At 43.3% G+C, this 21859-nt stretch overlaps 2 protein-coding genes and 1 long non-coding RNA gene across 3 annotated transcripts; all 3 read right to left on the bottom strand.

Annotated features, from left to right (window-relative positions):
• Window positions 1-2287: 2287 nt before the first annotated feature.
• On the bottom strand, window positions 2288-4906 carry LOC134222162 (uncharacterized). Its single transcript, XM_062701307.1, has one exon. The coding sequence runs from the start codon at window positions 4904-4906 to the stop codon at window positions 2288-2290; it is 2619 nt and encodes an 872-aa protein (XP_062557291.1).
• Window positions 4907-13398: 8492 nt separating this feature from the next.
• LOC134220397 (uncharacterized) lies at window positions 13399-13984 on the bottom strand. Its single transcript, XR_009981886.1, has 2 exons — window positions 13612-13984; window positions 13399-13545 (listed from the first exon to the last, which is right to left on the bottom strand). It is a non-coding gene; the product is annotated as an uncharacterized LOC134220397 (long non-coding RNA).
• A 3135-nt stretch (window positions 13985-17119) lies between these two features.
• On the bottom strand, window positions 17120-17884 carry LOC134223244 (keratin-associated protein 16-1-like). Its single transcript, XM_062702389.1, has 3 exons — window positions 17619-17884; window positions 17289-17471; window positions 17120-17227 (listed from the first exon to the last, which is right to left on the bottom strand). The coding sequence occupies exons 1-3, from the start codon at window positions 17662-17664 to the stop codon at window positions 17169-17171; spliced, it is 288 nt and encodes a 95-aa protein (XP_062558373.1). The 5' UTR covers window positions 17665-17884; the 3' UTR covers window positions 17120-17168.
• Between the last annotated feature and the right edge of the window lie 3975 nt (window positions 17885-21859).

Genomic DNA, 21859 nt, shown 5'->3' with positions numbered 1-21859 from the left:
GGTCAATTTGGGGTGCACGCGGCATCGTCATTCTTGATACCAGTCGTGCAGAGGGAAGCAGGCGCGAAGTCGACCCGAGGACATAGGGCGTGGTAAGGCCACCTGGAAAGCCGGCAACGTGCTGGCACGATACCATGGTGTTCTTCTAAAAAAGCGAGTTACGATGTTCGGTGCTGCAAGGACACGCAGCTAACCTCGAGGGTGTGTTGTGCACTGGCCCCCTTTGGAGCATTACTTTCTGGCTGTACCGAAGGGACTATGGGCTTGGCGGCAATGGAAACGGTTTAGCGGATCGGGGATGTAGTCCTGCCTCCCTCGGTGATCCCTAACCCCGCACTTCCTGGTCAACCCAGGATGTCTGTTGAGCAGATTCCCCCTCTATTGCTAAGGAAGAAAAAAAAATATGTTTAGGATTCGTTCAAAATTGGCATCCAGAGTCGTTCAAAAATGGCATCGGGGCCTTGACAAAGAGACGGTGGGGGTGTCGTTGGTTGAAAAATCTTAATATATTTGACGACATATTTAAGTCGGCCTTGAGAACGATTGGCTTAATTTTCAAAATGTGCGTGTACATATTAGACCAAGGCACGCAAAATCACAAGGAAAATGGTGGATCGCCGCGTATCAACAGTTAACCCATGTATTTTCTGTCAAAACACTTTGCGGCTCTCGTCATTGTAGCTGAGCCGTTGGTCCAAAAAATACCGTAAATAGATAAATACCTAAAAACCACGTAAAAACAGGCATCAATGAAAATCGGGTTTTCACGATTTTCATATACCCCGGACCATTTAAAAATCTCGGTGGAAAAAGTAGGGGAATTGTTCCGTTTTTCATCCAACTGAACATTCGCAAAACAAAGAAATACACCACTAACCTCGTCGCTTATTTTTGCTATTACGCGTGTTCACTGATGAAAAAAATCACAAAAATAAGAAACAAACCAAATTCCTTTTCAATACTTTGTTTTTGATGGGATGGATATAGGAGCAATGGGATGAAGTGCCGAACCGTTCCCCTATATTGGATTAATCATTTAATTTTCACCTTCATGCGAGTCGAGTCAAGTACGAGACAATGAAGACGGCTTACAGTTGAGGTAGAAATACGTATATGTAAAAGTAATATGACGTGGTGGAATTAAATGGACTTGTACTAAACTCATCTTATGACAGTGAAAATATTCCACTAAAAAAACTTAATAATTTTCTTTTAATTTTATTTTGATCAAACTATGCGTCAGTAGCACCCATGTGATCTTCCCTTAGTGGCCGTACACATATTACGTAAGCACTTATGGGGGGAGGGGAGGTCGGTCCATATCTTACGCTCCATATAAATAAAAAATCTTTTGTATGAAGAAAATCTTACAAGGGGGGAGGGGGAATCGAAAAACCCAGAAAAAATGCTTACGTAATAAGTGTACGACCCCTTAGTAGAAATAACTGTTCCGGTTTGATTCGTTGGGCTGAGCAAACTGACCTTTACGGCTCTCAGCGAGTCAGAATACGCAGATCCAGCCTTATTGTATCCTTTCTTTCTCCGTTCAATCCAATTCCTTCCAATGCACTAAATCCTTCTTCCAGTCCACTTATCCTTATAATACACTAATCCACCATGCATCACCCAAATATCTATCTAAACAGTCCTTTCTTCCATCAGTTAGGCACAAAAGAAACACTTAACATATCGGAGCAATTTACATCTATACACTTTATTGAAAACAGCGATTTTGGTGGTAGATACAAGTGCACTCTATATTGATTTATAGTTTTCGAATAACGCGCGCGCGTGGTTGGTACAACCTTTATTGTGCGATATCGAGTGGCTACTGACTGGCCGGTAGTTTTTATAATTCTCCTCTCCTTCCTATTGCTAGGTATATATAACTGTGGTTCGGTCATGATCGTGTTATCGATAAGAGTTATCAATGTATATGATTTACAATTTTTAGGGGTGTCTATTTTGTGTTAGTGTTGTGTGGATTAAGTGATTAATGTTTAGATAATTAATTTAGTTTCTAAATTGAATATATCAAGAAGAAACATACCGGCCCCCTTGAACCAGTTTCAACGCTTATCTATCAATGTTACAAACATCGTACAATCAATACAAATGATATTAAAAAAAACTTACTTCAAATTGTGCTTATAAACTATTTGAGGATCCCTCTTCGATGACGGTCTCTGATGGTAGTGGACATATTCTGCAAACGGGCCGCTTGTATACTCCACTAGCAGTCTTGACGGTCACTACACGAACGACTCCTTCTGCGCTGGGATGGACATCAGTTGTTGTCTTCACGCAATACTACTAAAGTGCCGATGCGTATTGGGCTAGGTTGTTTATTTTTGCTGGACGTTTGTAGCTCGGTCAGATAATCTCTGGTCCAACGATCCCAATATTTTTGGAACATTTGCTGCTGTTGTTGGTGGTGGTCTAGGCGGTTTGCGGGGGTGCTTGTTAGATCGCGTTCGGGTATAGCGTTCATTGGTGTGCCAATTAGGAAATGCGCTGGTGTAAGCGCATTTAGATCTGTAGGATCATCAGAAAGTGGGACTAACGGTCTCGAGTTCAGTGCTGCGGCTATTTGAACAAGTAGCGTGGAGAAATCTTCATAATTAAGCTGATGGGTTCCAATTTCCTTCTTGAGAGCAGTTTTCACAGATCGGACGGCTGCCTCCCAAAGACCCCCAAAATTTGGTGCTCTAGGGGGTATGAATTTCCACGTGATGCCTTGCAGGGACAGCTCATTGCCGATACGTTCTTGACTGGACTTATCGTTGAGGGTATGATACAATTCGTGCAATTCATTCTTGGCACCGGCGAAATTTTTGGCATTATCTGAATGAATTTCAGTTGGAATGCCATGGTGTCCTGAGAATCGCCGAAGGGCGGAGAGAAATCCGGCTGTGGACAAATCACTCACGATCTCCAAATGTATAGCTTTGGTTGAAAAACACACGAACACCGAAATGTATGATTTAGGTGCTGCTGCACGACGGTGCGGTGGTTTTAAGTAAAATGGACCGCAGTAGTCCACTCCTGTAATGGAGAAAGGCCTGCTTGGACGGACTCGCGTGCACGGAAGCTGGCCCGTTGGTTGTTGTACCGGTGTAGGATTTATGCGGAAGCATCGGTAGCACTTTCGTAGAACGCAGTCAACTACGCGTTTTCCATGAATAGGCCAGAATTCTTGCCTCATTGTGGAGAGTGTTAACTGCCGCCGTCCATGAATTGTTTGCCGATGATAATGTACGACGAGCAACTTTGTGAAGGGGTGCACACTCGGAAGAACTGCAGGATGCTTCATATTGAATTCCTGATTTGCATGTCGTAAGCGACCTCCAACCCTAATCACATTGTCTTTGTCGAGGAATGGTGAGAGGCGCCTAAGTGAAGACTTTCGGTTGACATTCTGATGTTTCTCCAAATGTTCGAGATCTATTTTAAAACTCTCAGCTTGCGCTAATTTTACCAAGGCTAATTTAGCAGCAAGAACCTCTTCTACAGTCAAACACGGAGAACGATTCCTTTGATCAGGAGCACGGCCATTGCGACCAAATCGAATACAGTAAGCGACAATGCGTAAAACAGCTTCCAATGTTGACCGGATCGTGAAGATTACGTTGAGTTCCGTTGACGTAGTTGTAATATTTGTCACCAACTTCCTAGTTTCCATATCGACATCCGCGCATCTTATTGCCAGGGTTTGAGATGGCCAAGAATCTTCTGGGCTTCGTAACCAAGATGGGCCATTTTTCCACAGCTGGTTCTGAAGAAAATCGTTGACGGACAATCCTCGGGATACCAAGTCTGCGGGGTTTTGGTTTCCAGCTATGTGTCGCCAACAATGACCTTGTGTTACAGTTTGGATAGCCGAGACTCGGTTGGCAACAAAGGTCTTCCAAGTATTTGGAGGGGATTGAAGCCAGTGAAGCACAATCGTAGAGTCAGACCAAAACGTGGAGTGAACTTGGCCCAGATTGATTGCCTTGATTACCTTAGAGTATAGGGTAGCTGCCTCCTTCGCAGCACACAATTCCAAACGTGGTAGAGTAAGCCTTTTTAGTGGAGCTACACGAGATTTCGAAGACAGCATTTCGATATGAATATTTCCTGCGGTATCCATTGTACGAACGTACAAGCAAGCTCCGTAGGCTGATTCTGATGCATCTGCAAAACAGTGTATCTGAATATCGTCCCATGCGGGAATAAAGGCGAACCGCTGAACTCGTAGCTCCGACAAATTGTTCAACTGTTCGTAGAAAGCTGTCCACTTTTTCTCTAATTCCGCTGGAACCGGAGAATCCCAACTAGCTTGCAGTAAGGCAAGCTGCTGCATAATTATTTTCGCATAGACGACTATTGGCGATATTATTCCTAAAGGATCAAATAGTTTGGCAATACACGAAAGAATTCGTCTCCTGGTCCATGCTACACTATCGACTGCAACCTCCATGTCGAATCTAAGTTGATCTGATCTTGGTTCCCATGTTATTCCTTGTGTTTTCACCTCCTCATCTGGATTCAAGTCGAATGTGATCGACAGATTCGTTCCTAGTTGATCTGCAGGGACGTCCTTCAGTACCTCCGGAGAATTCGAGCTCCATTTCCTCAGTACAAAACCGCCTTTGGACATTAATTTTGTCAAATCTTCCCGCAGCTGAGTCGCATTGGCAACACTGGATGCTCCGCCGATGTAGTTGTCTACATAAAAGTCGTGAATCAAAGCCGCACTAGCAACAGGGCCGAATTTCCTGTTTCCTCGTCTGTTGCTAACTGATGCAACGCTCGAATGGAAAGAAACGATGATGGTGTTAATCCGTGACTGTAAGCAATTCGTATTCGCAAACAGGTTCATCGGTCGAAAATCTCCAAAGGATTCGTTGAAGGCTTGTATCATCCTGATGTACACGAACTTGCCTGTACATTTTTTCCACGTCTCCTACCAATGCGATTTCATGTTTACGGAACCGCAGTAGAAGACTCAGAAGCTCGTCCTGGATTATCGGTCCTTTCAATAAAACATCATTTAAAGAATAACCGGTGTTAGTGCGCGCTGATCCCTCAAACACAACGCGCACTTTGGTCGTAGTGCTTGATGACTTCAACACCGCATGGTGGGGAAGATAAAACATCTTCTGCGCTCCAGAACTGGTATTCTTCCCTAGCGTGTCTTGATTATTCAAATTCTTCATGTGCCCAAGGTCCGAATACTCTTGCATGAAGGCATGATATTGAATTTTCATTCCCGTATCCCGTTCCAATCGTTTTTCCAGCTTTAGAAATCGCTCCAATGCCGTTTTTCTCGATTCCCCAATCATTCGGTTGAAATTGACTGCTTTGGCAAACGAACGACGTATCTACCGTCCTCCAAACGGCTATGAGTTTCCAAGAAATGTGTCTCGCAGTCTTGTTCCTCTCTGGACCACAGGGGTTGATCTTCCGTACTCTCCACTTTCCAAAATCTTTCCAGTGCATTTTCTAAATTATCCGGCGATGTTGCTAGACAACAGTTGATCGGTTGATTACCTCTAGCTGAATACCTTCCTGAAACTACCCAACCGAAGACTGTCTGTACCAAATTAGGAAGTCCAGCACCCAAAGAAACTCGCTTCATTTCGCGTTCATAGAAAAATTGATAAAAATGTTCCGCTCCGATTAAAAGATCGATCCGGCTTGCTTCGCTGAAATTTGGATCAGCCAAGGGTAGATGCTCCGGAATCTTCCACGAGAATTCTGTCACTCTAGAACTAACGATGGTGCTAACTGCATGTTTCGCCCTCGTTTCAGACTCCCCAACTCCGCAAACTGGAACATTCACTGAACGTCGCTTCAGCTTCAGAATTTGACACATTCGCTCGCTCATTAAATTCGCTTGTGACCCATTGTCGAGTAGGGCCCTAGCTAATTGCTTGTTTCCGCTTTGATCCCGAATCACCAGTACTACAGTTGACAAGAAGACAGTGGAACTTGCTCCTTTTCTTCCAACATTATACGTCCCAACTGGCTCATCTTGCGCCACCTCGCAGTTTTCCGATGCTTGTTCGTTGGTTACCACGTTTGATGTTGTTCCTTGATGCTCGGTGTTCCTAGTAGATGTCCCAGCCGTTCCAATGATCCCAGCATTACTGTTACCTGGAGGAAATCCAGGGTGAATCAGCGAATGATGTTTCCTTCCGCATGTGCGACAGTTGAAAGTAGACTTGCATTCCCGTACCCAATGTCCAGTCCAAAAACAATTGCTGCATAATCGTTTGTTATTCACCAACTCCAATTTCTCTTTAAGACCCAGCTTAATGAACTTCGCACAACGAGCCATGTAGTGATTTTCCCCGCAGCATGGGCACGCCACCGACGAAGATATCCGTTCTCGTTCATTCCCTGTAGCAGCATGAACCATCTGTTTGAAGACCTTCCCTGTCGATTTTTGAGATGATTTGTTTGACTCCAATGCATTCGACGATACAGCTTCCAATACACGCGTCCGTTTCTCCAGAAATTTCACCAAATCCGCAAAACTCGGTTCTTCCAGCGACGCAGCATGATCCTCCCACAGTTGCAACGATTGGCCATTTAGCTTCGAACACATCCAGTGCACGATCATCGCTCCCCAGGTGTCCGTCTTCTCTCCTAGTTGTTTGAGAATTTTCAAGCGTTGCTCAAACTCGTCCACCAATCCGTGAATAGCAGTCGATGATTCCTTTTCAATTTTTGGGTACTCCTTTAGGGCTTGCAAATGTCGTTTCTTCAGGAGATATTCGTTGGAGTAACGTTTTGTGATTGTTTCCCACGCTATCACATAGTTTCCGCTGGTGATCGTCAACGATTCAATCAGTTTCGCCGCTTCACCTTTGAGCGCCGACTTCAAATAATGGAATTTTTGAACGTCGCTGAGCTCCATAGACTCGTGAATTAGAGATTCGTAAGTCGATTTGAAGGTCAGCCAACCTCGATAATCACCGTCAAAATCTGGCAATGAGATTTGAGGTAATCGAACTCCTGAATGAAAACCACCTGCAATGTTTCTTTGAAGCGTCGTATCCAACGGAGGTGGAGTTGCAACAGGTGGTGTGATTTTCATCAATAACGCTGCTCGTAGTTCGTAGTACTGATTCTCAAACTTCGTTGATCTCCTCTTCGTTCTGCTCATTTTCGTCCATGTCAGCAATTTCTTCCTGAAGTTGTTCAAACGCAGCCATTTTTTCGTCCAATTTGTCCAGCCGACTTTGAACCTGCCCACTCTGAGTTTCATGATTATATTTGTCCAGAAATTGCTCATGCCTCTTGAGCGATACAAACATGCGCTCCCGCTTCTTGATTTTCTCTTTCACCATCCGCTCAGTCATGGTGATCACCAGCTCAGGAACCCGGATCTCGGAAAACACCAAGAAAGAGAAAAGCCACAAGGAACCAGGAAGTACCGCACACAAAAGGCCTGTCCAAATTAGGCCTTGTATATTATAATGTTGCAGCTTCCAGTCCCAGAGAAATATCGCTCACGAACTAGTTCAGCTTTTGGAACTCCGCAGCACCCAGAATGAAAAAAGACCATACGGAACCAAGAAGTACCACCAACCACCGTTTGTTCTATTGGACAGGAACTCACCTGAGGCCTGTCCAAATTAGACCTTGTATTTAATAATAAAGCTGCTTCTTGTCCCGAGAAAGTCACGATTGCTATGCTAGCTTCACTCTCCAAACTCTGAGGCCTGTCCAAATAGACCTTGTATATAGAAATAACTGCTTCTGGTACCACGTTTAGCCCCTCGGTGCAATGGATGGAAATCCTTAAGTCCGCATATAGCGATATACGATCCTCAGCAGTTAGCAAAAAGTAATAAATACATAAGCGCACCAGTCACCAATGTGATTTGATTGAAAGGCCACTCACCTGTGACCTACCGAATCTAGGCCTTGTATTTATAAGTTTGCTCCTTCTTGTTCCACACCATACAATTAAGCCACCAGTGAGTAGTGGCAACAGCACCAACTCCGAGATTATCCTGATTGTGAAAGCCGTAGATCGTTTCGCGATTAATTTCCTCCTAGTAGAAACAGTAGTAGCCACCGATCCAAGTTGAAAGCTATTCCAGCTAATCCTGGCGAACCGCTCACGATATCGATCCAGCAACGTGTATAGAAGGAAAAGGAAGAACCACGTAACACCTCAATGGCGGATGTAAAATATTGGACAGACACTCACCTGAGGTCTGTCATCAATAGACCTTGTATTATTTAAAAATCCCGCCAAACGATATCCAAAATTCCGCACACTGTATGTCGCATAAAATCCCGTTCACTGTTGTTGATCGATGAATCGTCTAGCCAATAAATTCAACCGACTCGCATATGATGTGCAGCAACACAGCACCAATCCACTCGATATGTGCTTAGGTGCGGTCTGCATTTTCACGAGCTTTCTTGTTTTGGCTCGTGCGCAGCGCAAAAAGAATATTCCTCCAGGAGTTGCTTCAAATATTCCTCCAGGAATTCGAGCCGATATTCATACAGGAATGCTTCCGGATATTCCACCAGAAATTCCTTCGGATATTCCTCCAGGAATTCCTCCGCATATTCCTTCAGAAATTCGTCCAGATATTCCTCCAAGAATTTTTCCGGATATTCCTCCAGGAATTCCTCCAAATGTTCCTCAGGATATTCCTGCGTATATTCTGCCGAACATTCCTCCTTATATTCATCCAGAAATTCCTCCGCATTTTCCTACAGGAATTCGTCCAAATATTCCTGAAGGAATTCCTCTGGATATTCCTCCAGGAATTCATCCGGATATTCCTCCAGGAATTCGTCCAGATATTCCTCCAGGAGTTGCTTAACATATTCCTTCAGGAATTCGAGTGGATATTCATTCAGGAATGCTTCCGTATATTCCACCAAAAATTCATTCGGATATTCCTCCTGGAATTCGTCTAGATATTCCTCCAGGAATTCCTCCGCATATTCCTCCAGAAATTCGTCCAGATATTCCTCCAAGAATTCTTCCTGATATTTTTCCAAGAATTTGTCCAGATATTCCTCCAGGAATTGGTCCAGATATTCCTCCATAAATTCCTATGGATATTCCTTTAGCAATTCCTCCGAATATTTTTCAAGGAATTTGTCCAGGTGTAGCTTTAGGAGTTGCTTCAAATATTTCTTCAGGAATTCGAGCGGATATTCATCCAAATGTTCCTCCAGAAATTCTTCTGCATGTTCCTCCGGATATCCGGAAGAATTCTTGAAGGAATATCTGGACGAATTTCTGGATGAATATGCGGAGGATTGTCCAGAGGATTTGCTCTCCGGAGGTGCAAATCTGATCGAGCGTCTGTTCTCCATGTTAGGAGCGGCTCAAAACAGCGTCTGCTCCCTATGTTAGGGGCGGCTGACCATCGTCCAAGTGCCAGCGAGGGACTCTAAACTAAACTGTTCACACCATGTTGCATCGTGTCAGCATCGAGAAGGCAGTCCCTTCAACGCGATGTAGGTAACGCAACCCTAAGTAAGGTAGCCTACCGAAATTCTACAGTTACCAAGAAAGGCAAAAGTAGAGCAAACGGATTGATTTAACGGCAACAGACCCGGCAACGAATAAAGGACAACGATTGGAATGTCGGATCATGGAACGTGAGAACTTTGAATGAACCCGGGCTCCTGGCTCGTGAGCTGCAGCAGGTCGGCCGATAAGCGACCGCATTTGCGTGTTGAGAATGAAGGGCAAATTCTTCAACTATAGCCTGATCAGCATCTATGCCCCAACGAACGATAAGCCTGATGACGTGAAGGATGAGTTCTATGAGAGCCTTGATAAGGCCTATGGAGAGTGCCCAACACACAATGTAAAGATTGTCATCGGGGATGCAAATGCGCAGATTCGCCCTGTCATTGGTACGGAAAGCCTTCATTCCGCTACCAACGATAATGGTCTGCGACTTGTAACCTTTGCTGCTGCTAGAGGGATGGCAATAAGCAGTACCTACTTCGCACGTAAGAATATTCGCAAACACACCTGGCAACATCCGAGTGGAGACGCTTGCTCACAGATAGACCACTTGCTGGTCGACGGACGATATTTCTCGGATGTTATAGATGTAAGGTCCTTCCGAGGTCCGAACATCGACTCGGATCACTATCTTGTAGTTGCAAAAATTCTAGCGCTACTCTCCAGCGTCACGAATTCACGAAACAACAGAACGATGCGTTTCAATATCCAACGCTTGTCAGTTGAAGGAGTTGCTGAACAGTACCACCAGAAGCTGGACGAGCGGATAGGAGATGCCACCGGATCTGGCGACGTCAACAGATTGTGGGAAAATATCCACGAGGCTGTGACTACAACAGCGCAGGAAGTGTTAGGCACTACACAGCGACGCCAACGAAATGGTTTGATGATTTGGTTTGGTTTTTGATTTGGTTTGATGAGGACTGCCAGCCAGTTACGGACGAGAAAAATGTTGCTAAGAGTCAAATGCTAGTAGCTCGTACCCGTTGCAACAGAGTGCAGTACAGTGTAGCAAGGGCAGAAGAGAAACGAATCCACCGCAGGAAAAAAGGCAACACGAAGAGAGTGTGATAGCTGACGCGCTGGAGAACATGGATAGAAACGATATACGGAGGTTTTACGCAACTGTCAGTGCCAGCGCCAGTGCCCGCCATGTGCAATGACCGAGAGGGGAATTCGCTGACAGATAAGACTATGGTGGCAGCCAGGTGGAAGGAGCACTTCGAAGATTTGTTGAACGGTGAAAATGAAGGTGTATTAAGGAGCATGATGGACATAGTCGGTCAAGCTGTAGAACCACCAACGCTGAACGAAGTTAAGAAGGCTCTAAACGATCTGAAAAACAGTAAAGCTGCTGGGAAGGACGAGATCCCGGGCGAACTTCTCAAACACAGAAGTAGGCAGCTGCATCAATCAATCCACCATATTATCCAGAAAATATGGGAGGGTGAAGAACTGCCTGCCGGCAGGTTGGATGGCCTCATATGCCCAATCTATAAGAAAGGGCACATACCAGAGTGTGCCAATTACAGAGGGATCACCCTTCTGAACTCGGCGTGCAAAATCCTGTCGCGTATCCTGTTTAACAGACTGAGACCGCGTCAGGAATCCTTCGTCGGCGAATACATTGCACTCGAAGGCGCTATTAGGAGATCTGGCGTGCAGAGGAACGGCACTTGGGCTTATTCTACGAGTGGAGTGACGTGAGATTGCTCGAATGACGTGAGAAGAGTCGTATAGCCCCATTTGAATAACATGGTCACCTCACGTGAGAATTGCTAAAATCGACTCACCTCACGTCACTCGACTCGTAGAATAAGCCCAACTATCATCACACTGTCGCATATGCTCCTGGGCTTTGCGGACGACATCAACCTCATTGGAATCGCAGAGCAGTAGTGGAGGCTTTTGCACCACTGAAGAGGGAGACGGCGAGGATAGGCTTAACCATTAACTCTACGAAAACAAAGTACATGGTGGCAGGTAGAGATAGGGAAGACCTAGTGGTGTTGGTGCAGAGGTAGTGCTTGATGGGGATGTGCTTGAAGTTGTTGAAGAATTAGTTTACCTTGGAACGCTTGGAACATGTAACAATCAAGTTTCCCGTGAAGTGAAAAGACGTATTGCTGCTGCGAATAGGGCCTTTTACGGATTACTTAACCAGCTTAGGTCCCGCAACATGCAGACGAAAACGAAATTTGCTCTATACAACGCTCTTATTCTACCAGTAGCCCTTTATAGACATGAAGCATGGACATTAAAAGAGGCGGACCGGAGAGCTTTCGGGGTTTTCGAGCGAAAAGAGCTGCGTACAATACTTGCAGGGAAACTAGAAAATGGTGTGTGGCGCAGGCGCATAAATCATGAGGTATAAAGTATTGTATACAAAGAAGAACATATTGTAAATCGTATAAAATACGGCATACTTTTAGTGTGAATGTCGGAAGAAAGAATAGCGAAAACAATATTCAACAGAGAAACAGATAGGGGCCGGCGACTTCGTGGAATGTCACGAACACGCTGGCTGCACGTGGTGGAATCGGACATGGGGACCCTGAACATTCGGGGAAACTGGAGGAACATCGCCCAAGACCGACGATTATGGAGCTCTACAATACGCCAGGCATAGGTGTATCGACGCTGTAGCCAACCAGGTATCCAGGTAGGTATCCAGAGGAATTCCTGGAGAAATATCTGGACGAATTCCTGGAGGAATATCCGGATAAATTTCTGGTGGAATATTGGAAGCAACATCTGGGGGAATATCCGGAGGAGTTCCTGGAGGAATATACGAAAGAATTTTTGGAGGAATATTTGATTTGTCTTTTTGTCGTATTTGTTTGTATTTGTCTTGTTCGTCTTATTTGTCCTATTTGTCTCGTACTTTTCCTATTCTTCTTCTTCATTGGCATTACATCCCCCACTGCGACATTGCTGCCTCGCAGCTTACTGTTCATTACGCACTTCCACAGTTATTAACTGCGAGGTGTCTAAGGGCCGATGTCCACGTAGCGGTTTTTCAAGCTGCGTTGACGCAGCGTTACTCGGCGTTGAATCAGGCTATGAATGCACACGACAAGCGGTAATTTGCCGCAAAACTTCTAACGTCAAACCAATCTGTCACGCCAAATGTCATCCGCCTGCCAGCTGTTGTCAGTTTGTCATTTTCCATTCTGTTCCAATATGAATCGAGTTACCGATTCACATAAAGACATCAAACGTGAAATATGTAAAGGATTACAAATTTAAAAGTTTGATTTTGATTTGTATGAAGCTCATTGCCCCCGAACAAGAATCAATGGGTAATGCTATTAAAAACATGTCATTAGCTTTTACCTACATATATGATGGCAGACTAGAGCAAGTAACTCAGTATTTTCCCAAAATAAAAAGTTCCATTGATACTATCTAGTAGAGAGTAGAAAAATCAATTCACTGTCGATTCAAAAGTCACCCATTATCTACTTCTAAAATGAAAAGTTCGAACTTCCGAAATTAATTGTAGAGCTGTGAAATTGAAATCATGCCACACAATCCGAAAACACGTTTTCAATACAGAGAGGCAAAAATTTGGCATTGCTTTGCTTTATCCCAATGTATTTTCTACAATTATAATTAATAATTATTGTTATAATTTCATAATGTTCTTTATTCTTTATTTCCAACTTAAATTTATTACTTCATTGGGTTAGATTAATCTTGAATAATTGTGGATCCAGACATTTAATTGTTCTTATCTTGAATCCATCATATGTTGTCTATGGGGTACGATTCTTTAATCATTTAATATATCGGCTAGATAGGGACGAATCATTATTTTGTTCTGGAATAAAAATTCAATAAACATTTTGGTCAGATACTGCAGCCGATTTTCACTCCACTGTAACACGGACCGACCGCAATAGCGTTGCCCCACAACACTAGAAGAGTCGCACAGATCCCGGAGTCTTACTGTGGCTCGCCACCATCTCATCATGTGGTCCCGTTTCTTTTTGCAATCGCAATCCACATTGTTTGACGACATCCTTCCGTCAACATTCCTAAAAACATGTTTATCTATCAGCAATAGAAAAGCTAACATATAGGAATCTCGGTATCGAACTTACATTTATTATTCTTCCCATGGAACTGGTATCGCCTGCCTTGGTGTAGGGTCCCGCGGAATACACTTTGTTGGTTGAATTTCGTCTGCTCCGTCATTCAGTCCAAAACTGTCACATCGCTGTCTGTTCGGAAATCAATTTATTCTGATAAAGTTGGTACAATCAACGTCACTATCGCACACATATTTCGGTTGACTTTAACACTATTCGCCAGCCTGGGATGTTTGCTTGTCACTTCTTTCCAAAGGTGTGTTGATCACGGCTGGTATTAACATAGGAGCGAAAGAAACATTTGCTGCTCCGAACTATTACTAGCACTATTATTGAAAAAGTTAGATTTGAAACGTTTTGTTATTTGCAAACTAATTTGCGAAACCAAAATGAACTGATTTGCGAAGTATTTTTGTTTGTTTTGATTTCGCTCTGACAGATTCTTTCTGCAGATTTTCCCATTAGAAATCTTGTTGGAAAGAAAAGAATAGAGACATGTCAAAACTACTCGCGTGCACGCTGCGTTCCTGTGGGAAAAGCGGTGACTTTGCGGTAACTTTCGCCGCAAATGAGACGCGAGTCGACGCCGCGTTAACGCAAGTGCGTGTGCATGATTCTATGTGATGTTGGGTACTTCCTGCCGCAAATGCGTGGACGCCGCGTGCACGCAAGTTCAAAACCGCTACGTGGACATCGGCCCTAAGCAAAGGTACCATTTCTGCATTCGTATATCATGAGGCTAACACCACAGACAAACAGACATAGCACATTGAACATTCACTCATCAAATTGATCGTCGTTCAAACACTAACGACATCTGTTGATTTCAGTTAGTTGGGCAAATCACGAACCAGCGGTAGTGAGCAAACGTCAAACTAGAGCAAATCCGATGCGAGCGCCACGAGTGATCGATTGGGCAACTAATGATTATTTGAATTGACCAGTAAATCAGTGAACGATGGAAATTTGACGAGTGTTATGTCTGTTTGTCTGTGCTAACACGATGATACTTCTATGCCCAGAGAAGTCGAGATAATTTCCAAGCCGAATATTGTTTAGACCGGCACCGGGAATCGAACCCAGCCACCCTCAACATGGTCTTGTTTTGTAGCCGCCCATCTTACCGTACGGCTAAGGAGGGCCCTAGATACAAAATTGATCGCTCTCATCGCTCCTTCCCTGTCGTGCGCCACGAGAAAATATGCTGTTGACTGCTCTCCCAAAATGGTAATTTTTGTATTGAATTTGAAAAACTTGGTTAAAGTAAAAAGACTTTCCTTCACAATTTTAGGCGGTTGCATATACTTTTTATTGCATCAAAATGATCGTTGGAAAATTTCAAAACTTTTGTCAGTTGGGCTTTATGCAAAATTCGATTCCTTTATGCCTCAAATCATTGGAGAGGGATACTGAGAAGTAAAAATTTTAGTTGTACAATAGTTGAAGTTTGGAAATAGTAGGGCCACGAAATTTTCTAGGATAAGCTTTGATAAGCGAAATTTTTTCCCAATTACGAGACCGGACCGAGAATCGAACTCGCCATCTCTGGATTGGCAATCCTACGCCTTTGCTCGCATGGCTAACTGGAGACCCCGGATACTTGTACATAGAAAATAATGCGTGTATGATGAATGACAATGCGTTCTCGGCGGAATGTTCTGTATTGAAACACGTGGGTCATTTCGATATCGTAGAGTAAAATATAACGCACTCTTTTTATTGTCAAAGTCAAATAATTTTGTCAGTTTTTATTTTCTTTAGATGTCTTTTGTCATTACGAGCGCTCGAAATCTACCGAAGCAGTTGCACATGAAACATGTTGCCCAATACTTAATCGTAGAAACTAGAAGCTTTTTTTTTTATCAAATATAAGAAAATATTCAATCCCCGGTTTAAAAAATTGAAAAGTTAATAACTTTTGAAGCAGTTCTCCAGTCGTACAAGGATCATGTCGTCCATTAGACACTGTTGAAAAGACATTGTATTATAATTATTTATTATATTGTATTATACATTATTTATAATTTTGATAGATATTCTTTCCCATTATCTCATTCTTCCAGGGGGAGAAGGCGGAGCCTTAAATCCCTACTCCGACATGTGCGACATCTGAATTTGGTTCTAAAATGTAAACAACAGTGTTAATTCCCTATACCACCTTTTTGTTATGGCGAGGCAATTTTTATGCACACTTTCGTTTTATTTGATAATGAAGGGGTGCTCAAAAAAGACTTCATACCTGATCGTACCACGACATGGCCTCTTCGATAAATGTGAAATTTCTAACAAAAAACTGAAGGCGTTTTATAGAAGAACACTGAGTACGTATTTATCGACTGAGAATGGGATTATGTAGTAATGGTAGTAATCGATAATAGAAAAATTTGTATAAAATAATGTTTTGAAAACAGCTTTAGGTTTTAGTTCAGTGGCGCAGCCAAAATTTTTGATAATATGAAGTATGGTTTAAGTTTAAATTTGTTTCGAAATTCCGCGGAATTCCGTTAAATTTCGTTAGAAGCTAGTCTTTTCTAGCGAAATTTTTGCAATTTTACGATACGAAATCAAGAAATCAGATTTCATGATGCTCAAATTCCGCGGAATTTCGTTTCGAACCACCGAAATTTTTCGAAATACCGCATATGCTTAGTGCCGGGATGAAGTTATATGAAATGCGGTGAACACAACATCTCACCAGATTGGCGTCTTGAGCAAAACATCCTAGAACAAAACCAACGACTGCAGTAGGGACCAAGATGAATACAGTACTAGGTGCTCCAATGTTTTAAGTTTGTGGAAGAGAAGAAGGCGGGGGTGAAAAATTCGTGGCTGAATCGTGAATTTGGCAGATTGGAACACCTAGTGGTGTATTCATCTTGGTAGGGACACCTGTGGAGCAGTGAACACTTCGCTCACCCCGACAACTAACATGTCGCGGGTGGGCTTCGGGGCTCCGTATGTAGGTCTAGAGGTCATTGCGGTTCATGCACGGTGGTTGTTGTCAGGGTGCTCGTCTCCAACGCGAGATTATGATACGGACCGCTAGGTTACTATCATAGCTTGCGATCGACGGGTGGTGCGGTTACCACCCTTGAAGTCGATGTTGTGTGTGAGCGTTCTCAATAGTCCCCCCCTGATGTATTGCTTATTTGCGAGCCGGGGGTACGGACTGGCGGAAGGGTTTTGGTTTTAGTGGGTGGGGTAAGAGTTACATGACATACCCATCTACACTACCTGAGTTAACATCTCCAGGTGTCTGGTTGCAGATTTCCGTCTACCCTTGCTCAAGGAAAAAAAAGAAAGGAAAACATGCGGACGCGACGCCTCGGCATTCATAAAATATTCAGCATATAGGTTCATAGTCTCAGTCAGAAAGCTGTAATTAGATTTATTTTTGAAACCGAATCTGGGATTGAAATTGATCCAGTCAATTTTCACGCCACGCAATGATTTGTAGATTCAAAATCAGGTCGTCTTGACCGCACCTCATAGCTAACCGTAGAACAGAAATAATACGAAGTGAATAATAAACCTTTTTATTGCCATCCTTTTCTCCAATTTAATTCATTTTAGCAGGGTCCACAGCAGTACGTGTTCAATAGAGGACTTCTCATCGGTTGCCGACAGTCTAAAACGATTATTTGAATATGAGTAGAATTATTCCTGTCTAAAATTAGCAGTTTACTTACAGTTGAAGAAACGTTCAACGTTGTAGCAGTGAGCTCGACAAGGCGCTTCATAGCAACAAGGCCGGGGGGCTTTCCATACCGACTTGCAGCAGCGATTCGGAGGTGTGCAGTACCAATTAGTTTTGGGGATCTTCGGCTTCGGCGTGGGATTGTAAACCGCTGATCGTACTCGTCTCACGGGGCCTGTGAAATAAACTTATTAAAAATAGTTTCTTTCTACGATCTGGTAACTATTACTTACATGAAGCCTAAAATGGAATAAATAAAAGAACTTTTAGACATTTGAAAAAATTGGTATAGGCATAGGAAAACAATTAAGATAATACTTACGCAAGGTCCACAAGGTTGGCAAGGTCCACAAAGAGCTCCAGTGCATGGATCGCACATCTCTACACAATTAAAATTTCTCCGCTTCAAGCAAATTATCTTGAGAAGTATCTGTTTTTTGGTAGCTTTTGTAGTGTTTATGTGGACTTCGCTTTATTTTTTTCCTAGTTCCACTTGAATTTTACATCTGCATCTTCAAAGACCTAAATATGAAATGTTTGATTTTCCCATTATCATCTGTTGCTAAGATATGATACGTAAAAATAAAAAAAATCTATAAGCACATTCTGGTATGAATAGCCTACTTTTCCAAAAACATGTTTTTACTTATTTTTAATAATTAAAAACTTTTCAATTTTGATAGTAATGTGCGCGTGAAAGCATGTAAAAAAATGCGTTTTAAAAATGTGTATATGGATAATTCACGGATGATAGTAGTGGTCGTTTATACATTATTCGAAATCAATATTTCACGTGCTGTGCTCGCGTGCTCTGCACATCAAGTTTTTAAATAAAATTGTAACTGATGCCCATGCCTGGAGGCTAAGCGTCAACGTTCAGAGGACCGAATGGCGAGTCATGCATCGATGTGGCCTTCTGCAGCGCGGGATGGATGGTGGAGCCTGAATGGAGGGTTCACGAAGGGTATACTGCTAGTGACCATCAGGAAATACGTTTCATGGTCAGCTATATTCCCAACAGAATCACAAGGCGGGTCAGTAAAGCTGATCTAGGAAGGCGTATCTCGCAGTTCGACCCAGAACTGCTGGAAGAATCACTACGGTGGGAAATCGGACTCTATGCCTTAGTGGTGATGAGTTATCCGATGTCCTAACACGAGCATGTGACGTGACAATGCCCAGGAAGACTATGCCAATCGGTGCGGTGCACGATAGCTGATCTTCACAGAACCTGTCTAAGCGTTAAAAGAAGGTTGCGACGTGCTAGAACCGAAGCGGAAAGGTTAGAAAGACGCCGGGTGTTCCAAACAGTGAGCAGAGCTCTGAATTACAAAATCAAATGTAGTAAGAGAGCCTGCTTTGAAGAGTTGTGTAGGATGGCCAATAATACTCCATGGGGGGATGCTAAGATAGCGCGTGGTTTGAATAGGAAAGGTATTAGGTACTGTGCATTGATTACACTAGATATAAAGAATGCATTTAATAATGCTAGCTGGGCAGCTATAGCTGATTCCCTGCTTCGCTTGAGATTCCCGGATTATCTGTGCAGGATTCTGAAAAGCTATTTTCAGAACAGGATATTGTTAGTCGACACCGACGCTGGTCAGCAGTCGATATAAGTGTCAGCAGGTGTTCCACAGGGATCGATCCTCGGACCGGTTCTGTGCAATATCATGTATGACGAAGTACTACGCTTAAATCCCCGGCTGGTGTGAAAATGGAAGGCTTTGCGGATGATGTAATACTAGAGGTCACAGGCGATACTCTCGATAAAGTTGAACTAAAAGCTGTACACGATTGGCAGAGTCGAGGAATGGCTCAACTCAAGGAGGTTGGCGTTAGCACATCACAAAACTAAGGTTGTTGTTATGCATATCCACTATGGGTTGCAGCAGGTGAGGATAAATGACAAAAAACGTAAGGACCTGCACAGTTAACTCCGTGAGGTCATTGAAGCATCTGGGCGTGATGATCGACGTTAAGCTCAATTCTCGCTTAACTTTTCAAAAGGACCTAAGTAACATTTTTTTCATGAATTAATTTGAACAGCGCAAGCAACAGAACAACATGAAAGCTATTGATTGCTGTATTCAAATTAATTCATGAAAAAAATGTTACTTAGGACCTTTTGAAAAGTTAAGCGAGAATTGTACGATTATGTATGCCAAAGGGCTTCATTGGCAATAAAATCTTTATCGTGAATGATGTCCAACGGATCGGTGGTGCAAAGTCAGGTGCGTAGGCTTATAGCGGGTGTAGCATTGTCTATTATCCGATACGGCGTATCAGCATGGTCCAAAGCACTAGAGGCCAGGTGCAATATTAAGAAATTAATCAGGGTACCGGTTGATGTGTCTGCGGGTTGCAAGCGCATACCGCACCATATCTTATGAGCCGGTGTGCGTCATTTCTGGGATGATGCCGATGGACATACTTCTGGAGGAAGATGTGGACTGTGAAGTGCTTCAACGACAGGGACTCGGTGCAAGTGCGACGTGTCAAGAGAGCAGCTTCGTTGCTCAAATGGCAAAGAGCATGGGATACTGCAGTCAAAGGTCGTTGGACCCACAGACTGATTCCGGAAGTATCGAATTGGATTAGCATGGTCAGGTCAAGTTCCACCTATCAAAGATTTTGTCTGAACATGGCTGCTTTAAAAAGTTCCTGCATAGGTTCGGGTTCGCAGATTCTGCGGAGTGCCCGGAATGTGTAGGTGAATTAGAATCGGCAGGGCATATGATGTTTACATGCCCGCGATTCGATGTTGAACGCAGTGCCATGCTGCTTGTCATGGATACAACCCCGGACAACCTCGTTGAGAGGATGTATCGGGAAGAGGTTATATGGAATGCGGTGAACACAGCGTCTCAACAGATTATGTCGAAACTACAGCGCTGGTGGCGTCTTGAACAAAACCAGCAGCTACAGTAGAGACTACTGTGATGCAGTGAACACCATGCTCATCATGGTTAGGTTACCACCCTTGAAGTCGATGTTGCGTTATAACGGAGTGCGTTAGCATAGGCGTGAGCGTTCTCAATAGTCCTCCCCTGATGTATTGCTTAATTGCGGGGGATACGGACTGGCGAAAGGGTTTTGGTTTTAGTGGGTCGGGTGATCCCATCCCCACACTACATGAGTTAACCTCCTCAGGTGTCTGTTTGCAGATTTCCGTTTACCCTTGCCCAAGAAAAAAAGCAAGCCAAGAAAGCCAGTTCAACTATCATTCGAGTGGGAAGTGCGTGTTCATTTAGATAATGTTAGCAGGAGGGGGACCGAAAAACCCGCAGCCGATTCGGGGTTAGTAGGATGGGAAATGGGATTTTAGGTCTATAAGTTAGTTAGGAAAAAACATTTAACTACATTCGCCTTGTGTGCGAACACTTTCACGAAAGCCTTTTCCACTGCTCTGCAAGCCACGACAATGATGTCGATGACATCCGCAAAACCAAGAAGCATAAAAGACTTGTTAATGATGGTTCCGTTTCTTTGCACACCAGTTCTTCGAATTGTACCTTCCAGAGCTATGCAGATTAAAGAGCGCATCGCTCTACTTCAATCTATCGAACGTCACGTACGCATCAGATGTCTCACCAGATATTCCGACGCTCGATTTGAACCAAGCGTCGCACGAAAAAAAAAAATAAATAAAAAACTAATAAGTTTTGCCGGAAAGCTACGTTTCGGCATTATGCTGCCTAAAAATCTACAAACAGATGACGAGTCCGCAAGTTGTATTCCCGGAAGCTATCAAGGATTTGCCGCAGAGTAAAAATAAGTAGATTATAAAGTAGGAGTACCATATAAATTAACTGATACGTTGATAACAGATGGACTCCAAACATACATGTACATGCTGTATATTTCTGTAGATTTATTGATTCCCAAAGTGGTGGGTCACGACACCCAGCCTGTGTAAATCTTATGGAAGGGAATCACGACCCCCCAGCTTTGGGAAGCTACTGTAGATGATTATATTGTTTGTTGTCCATTTTCTAATTTTCACTCATTTGCTTGACTAGAGAGATCGTTTGATATTTCTTATCTGAATGCAGCTTTCTATGTTCGGTAAATGGCGGTTTGAAAGTGTGTTTTGTCGGTTTAAATCCAAACAACCATGCTGATTGTTAACATTTTTAGAAACCATATGGTTGTTTAAAAACGGTCAATTGTTAAGTGATGTAATTAATGTGAATCGTCTTTTAGTGCATCAAAATGACTATCACTGTAGCAGGTGTACCAAAATTCAATCTAATTTATTCCTCAGACTTTGCTGCTCTCCCATTAATCGACGAACTTTCACATTAATGCTCGATCTTTCTTTCGGAAACAGGAAAACCACAAAATCGCTCCCACTTTTGGGCAACAAAATATTGCACAAACGTGTTTCGGTACGAAAACGGCACTGATTTACGATGATGAACGAGCACACGTGAGCAATTTTCAGTCGAGAAGTCATGTGCGAAAAATACTGAAAGCTGTAAAAGGTAAACAGCAGCAGTTACCAAGTCAGTGTGAAAATAAGCTGGAGGTATACGTGACGAAGGAGATTCTTATTACCGG

Source organism: Armigeres subalbatus, chromosome 3 (genome assembly GCF_024139115.2).
Source record: "Armigeres subalbatus isolate Guangzhou_Male chromosome 3, GZ_Asu_2, whole genome shotgun sequence".
Lineage (NCBI taxonomy): Eukaryota > Metazoa > Arthropoda > Insecta > Diptera > Culicidae > Armigeres > Armigeres subalbatus.
Note: the sequence above shows the minus strand (reverse complement) of the source record. Positions and strands in the feature narration are given on the sequence as shown.

Bases quoted from the DNA above. Each gene is read 5' to 3' on its own strand.
- LOC134222162 (XM_062701307.1), bottom strand. From the start codon at position 4,906: ATGATACAAGCCTTCAACGAATCCTTTGGAGATTTTCGACCGATGAAC.
- LOC134223244 (XM_062702389.1), bottom strand. From the start codon at position 17,664: ATGCACTGGAGCTCTTTGTGGACCTTGCCAACCTTGTGGACCTTGC. The intron at 17,472-17,618 runs GTAAGTATTATC...TTTATTTCACAG, and splicing joins GCCAACCTTGTGGACCTTGC to GCCCCGTGAGACGAGTACGA. The intron at 17,228-17,288 runs GTAAGTAAACTG...TAATCGTTTTAG, and splicing joins CGTTGAACGTTTCTTCAACT to ACTGTCGGCAACCGATGAGA.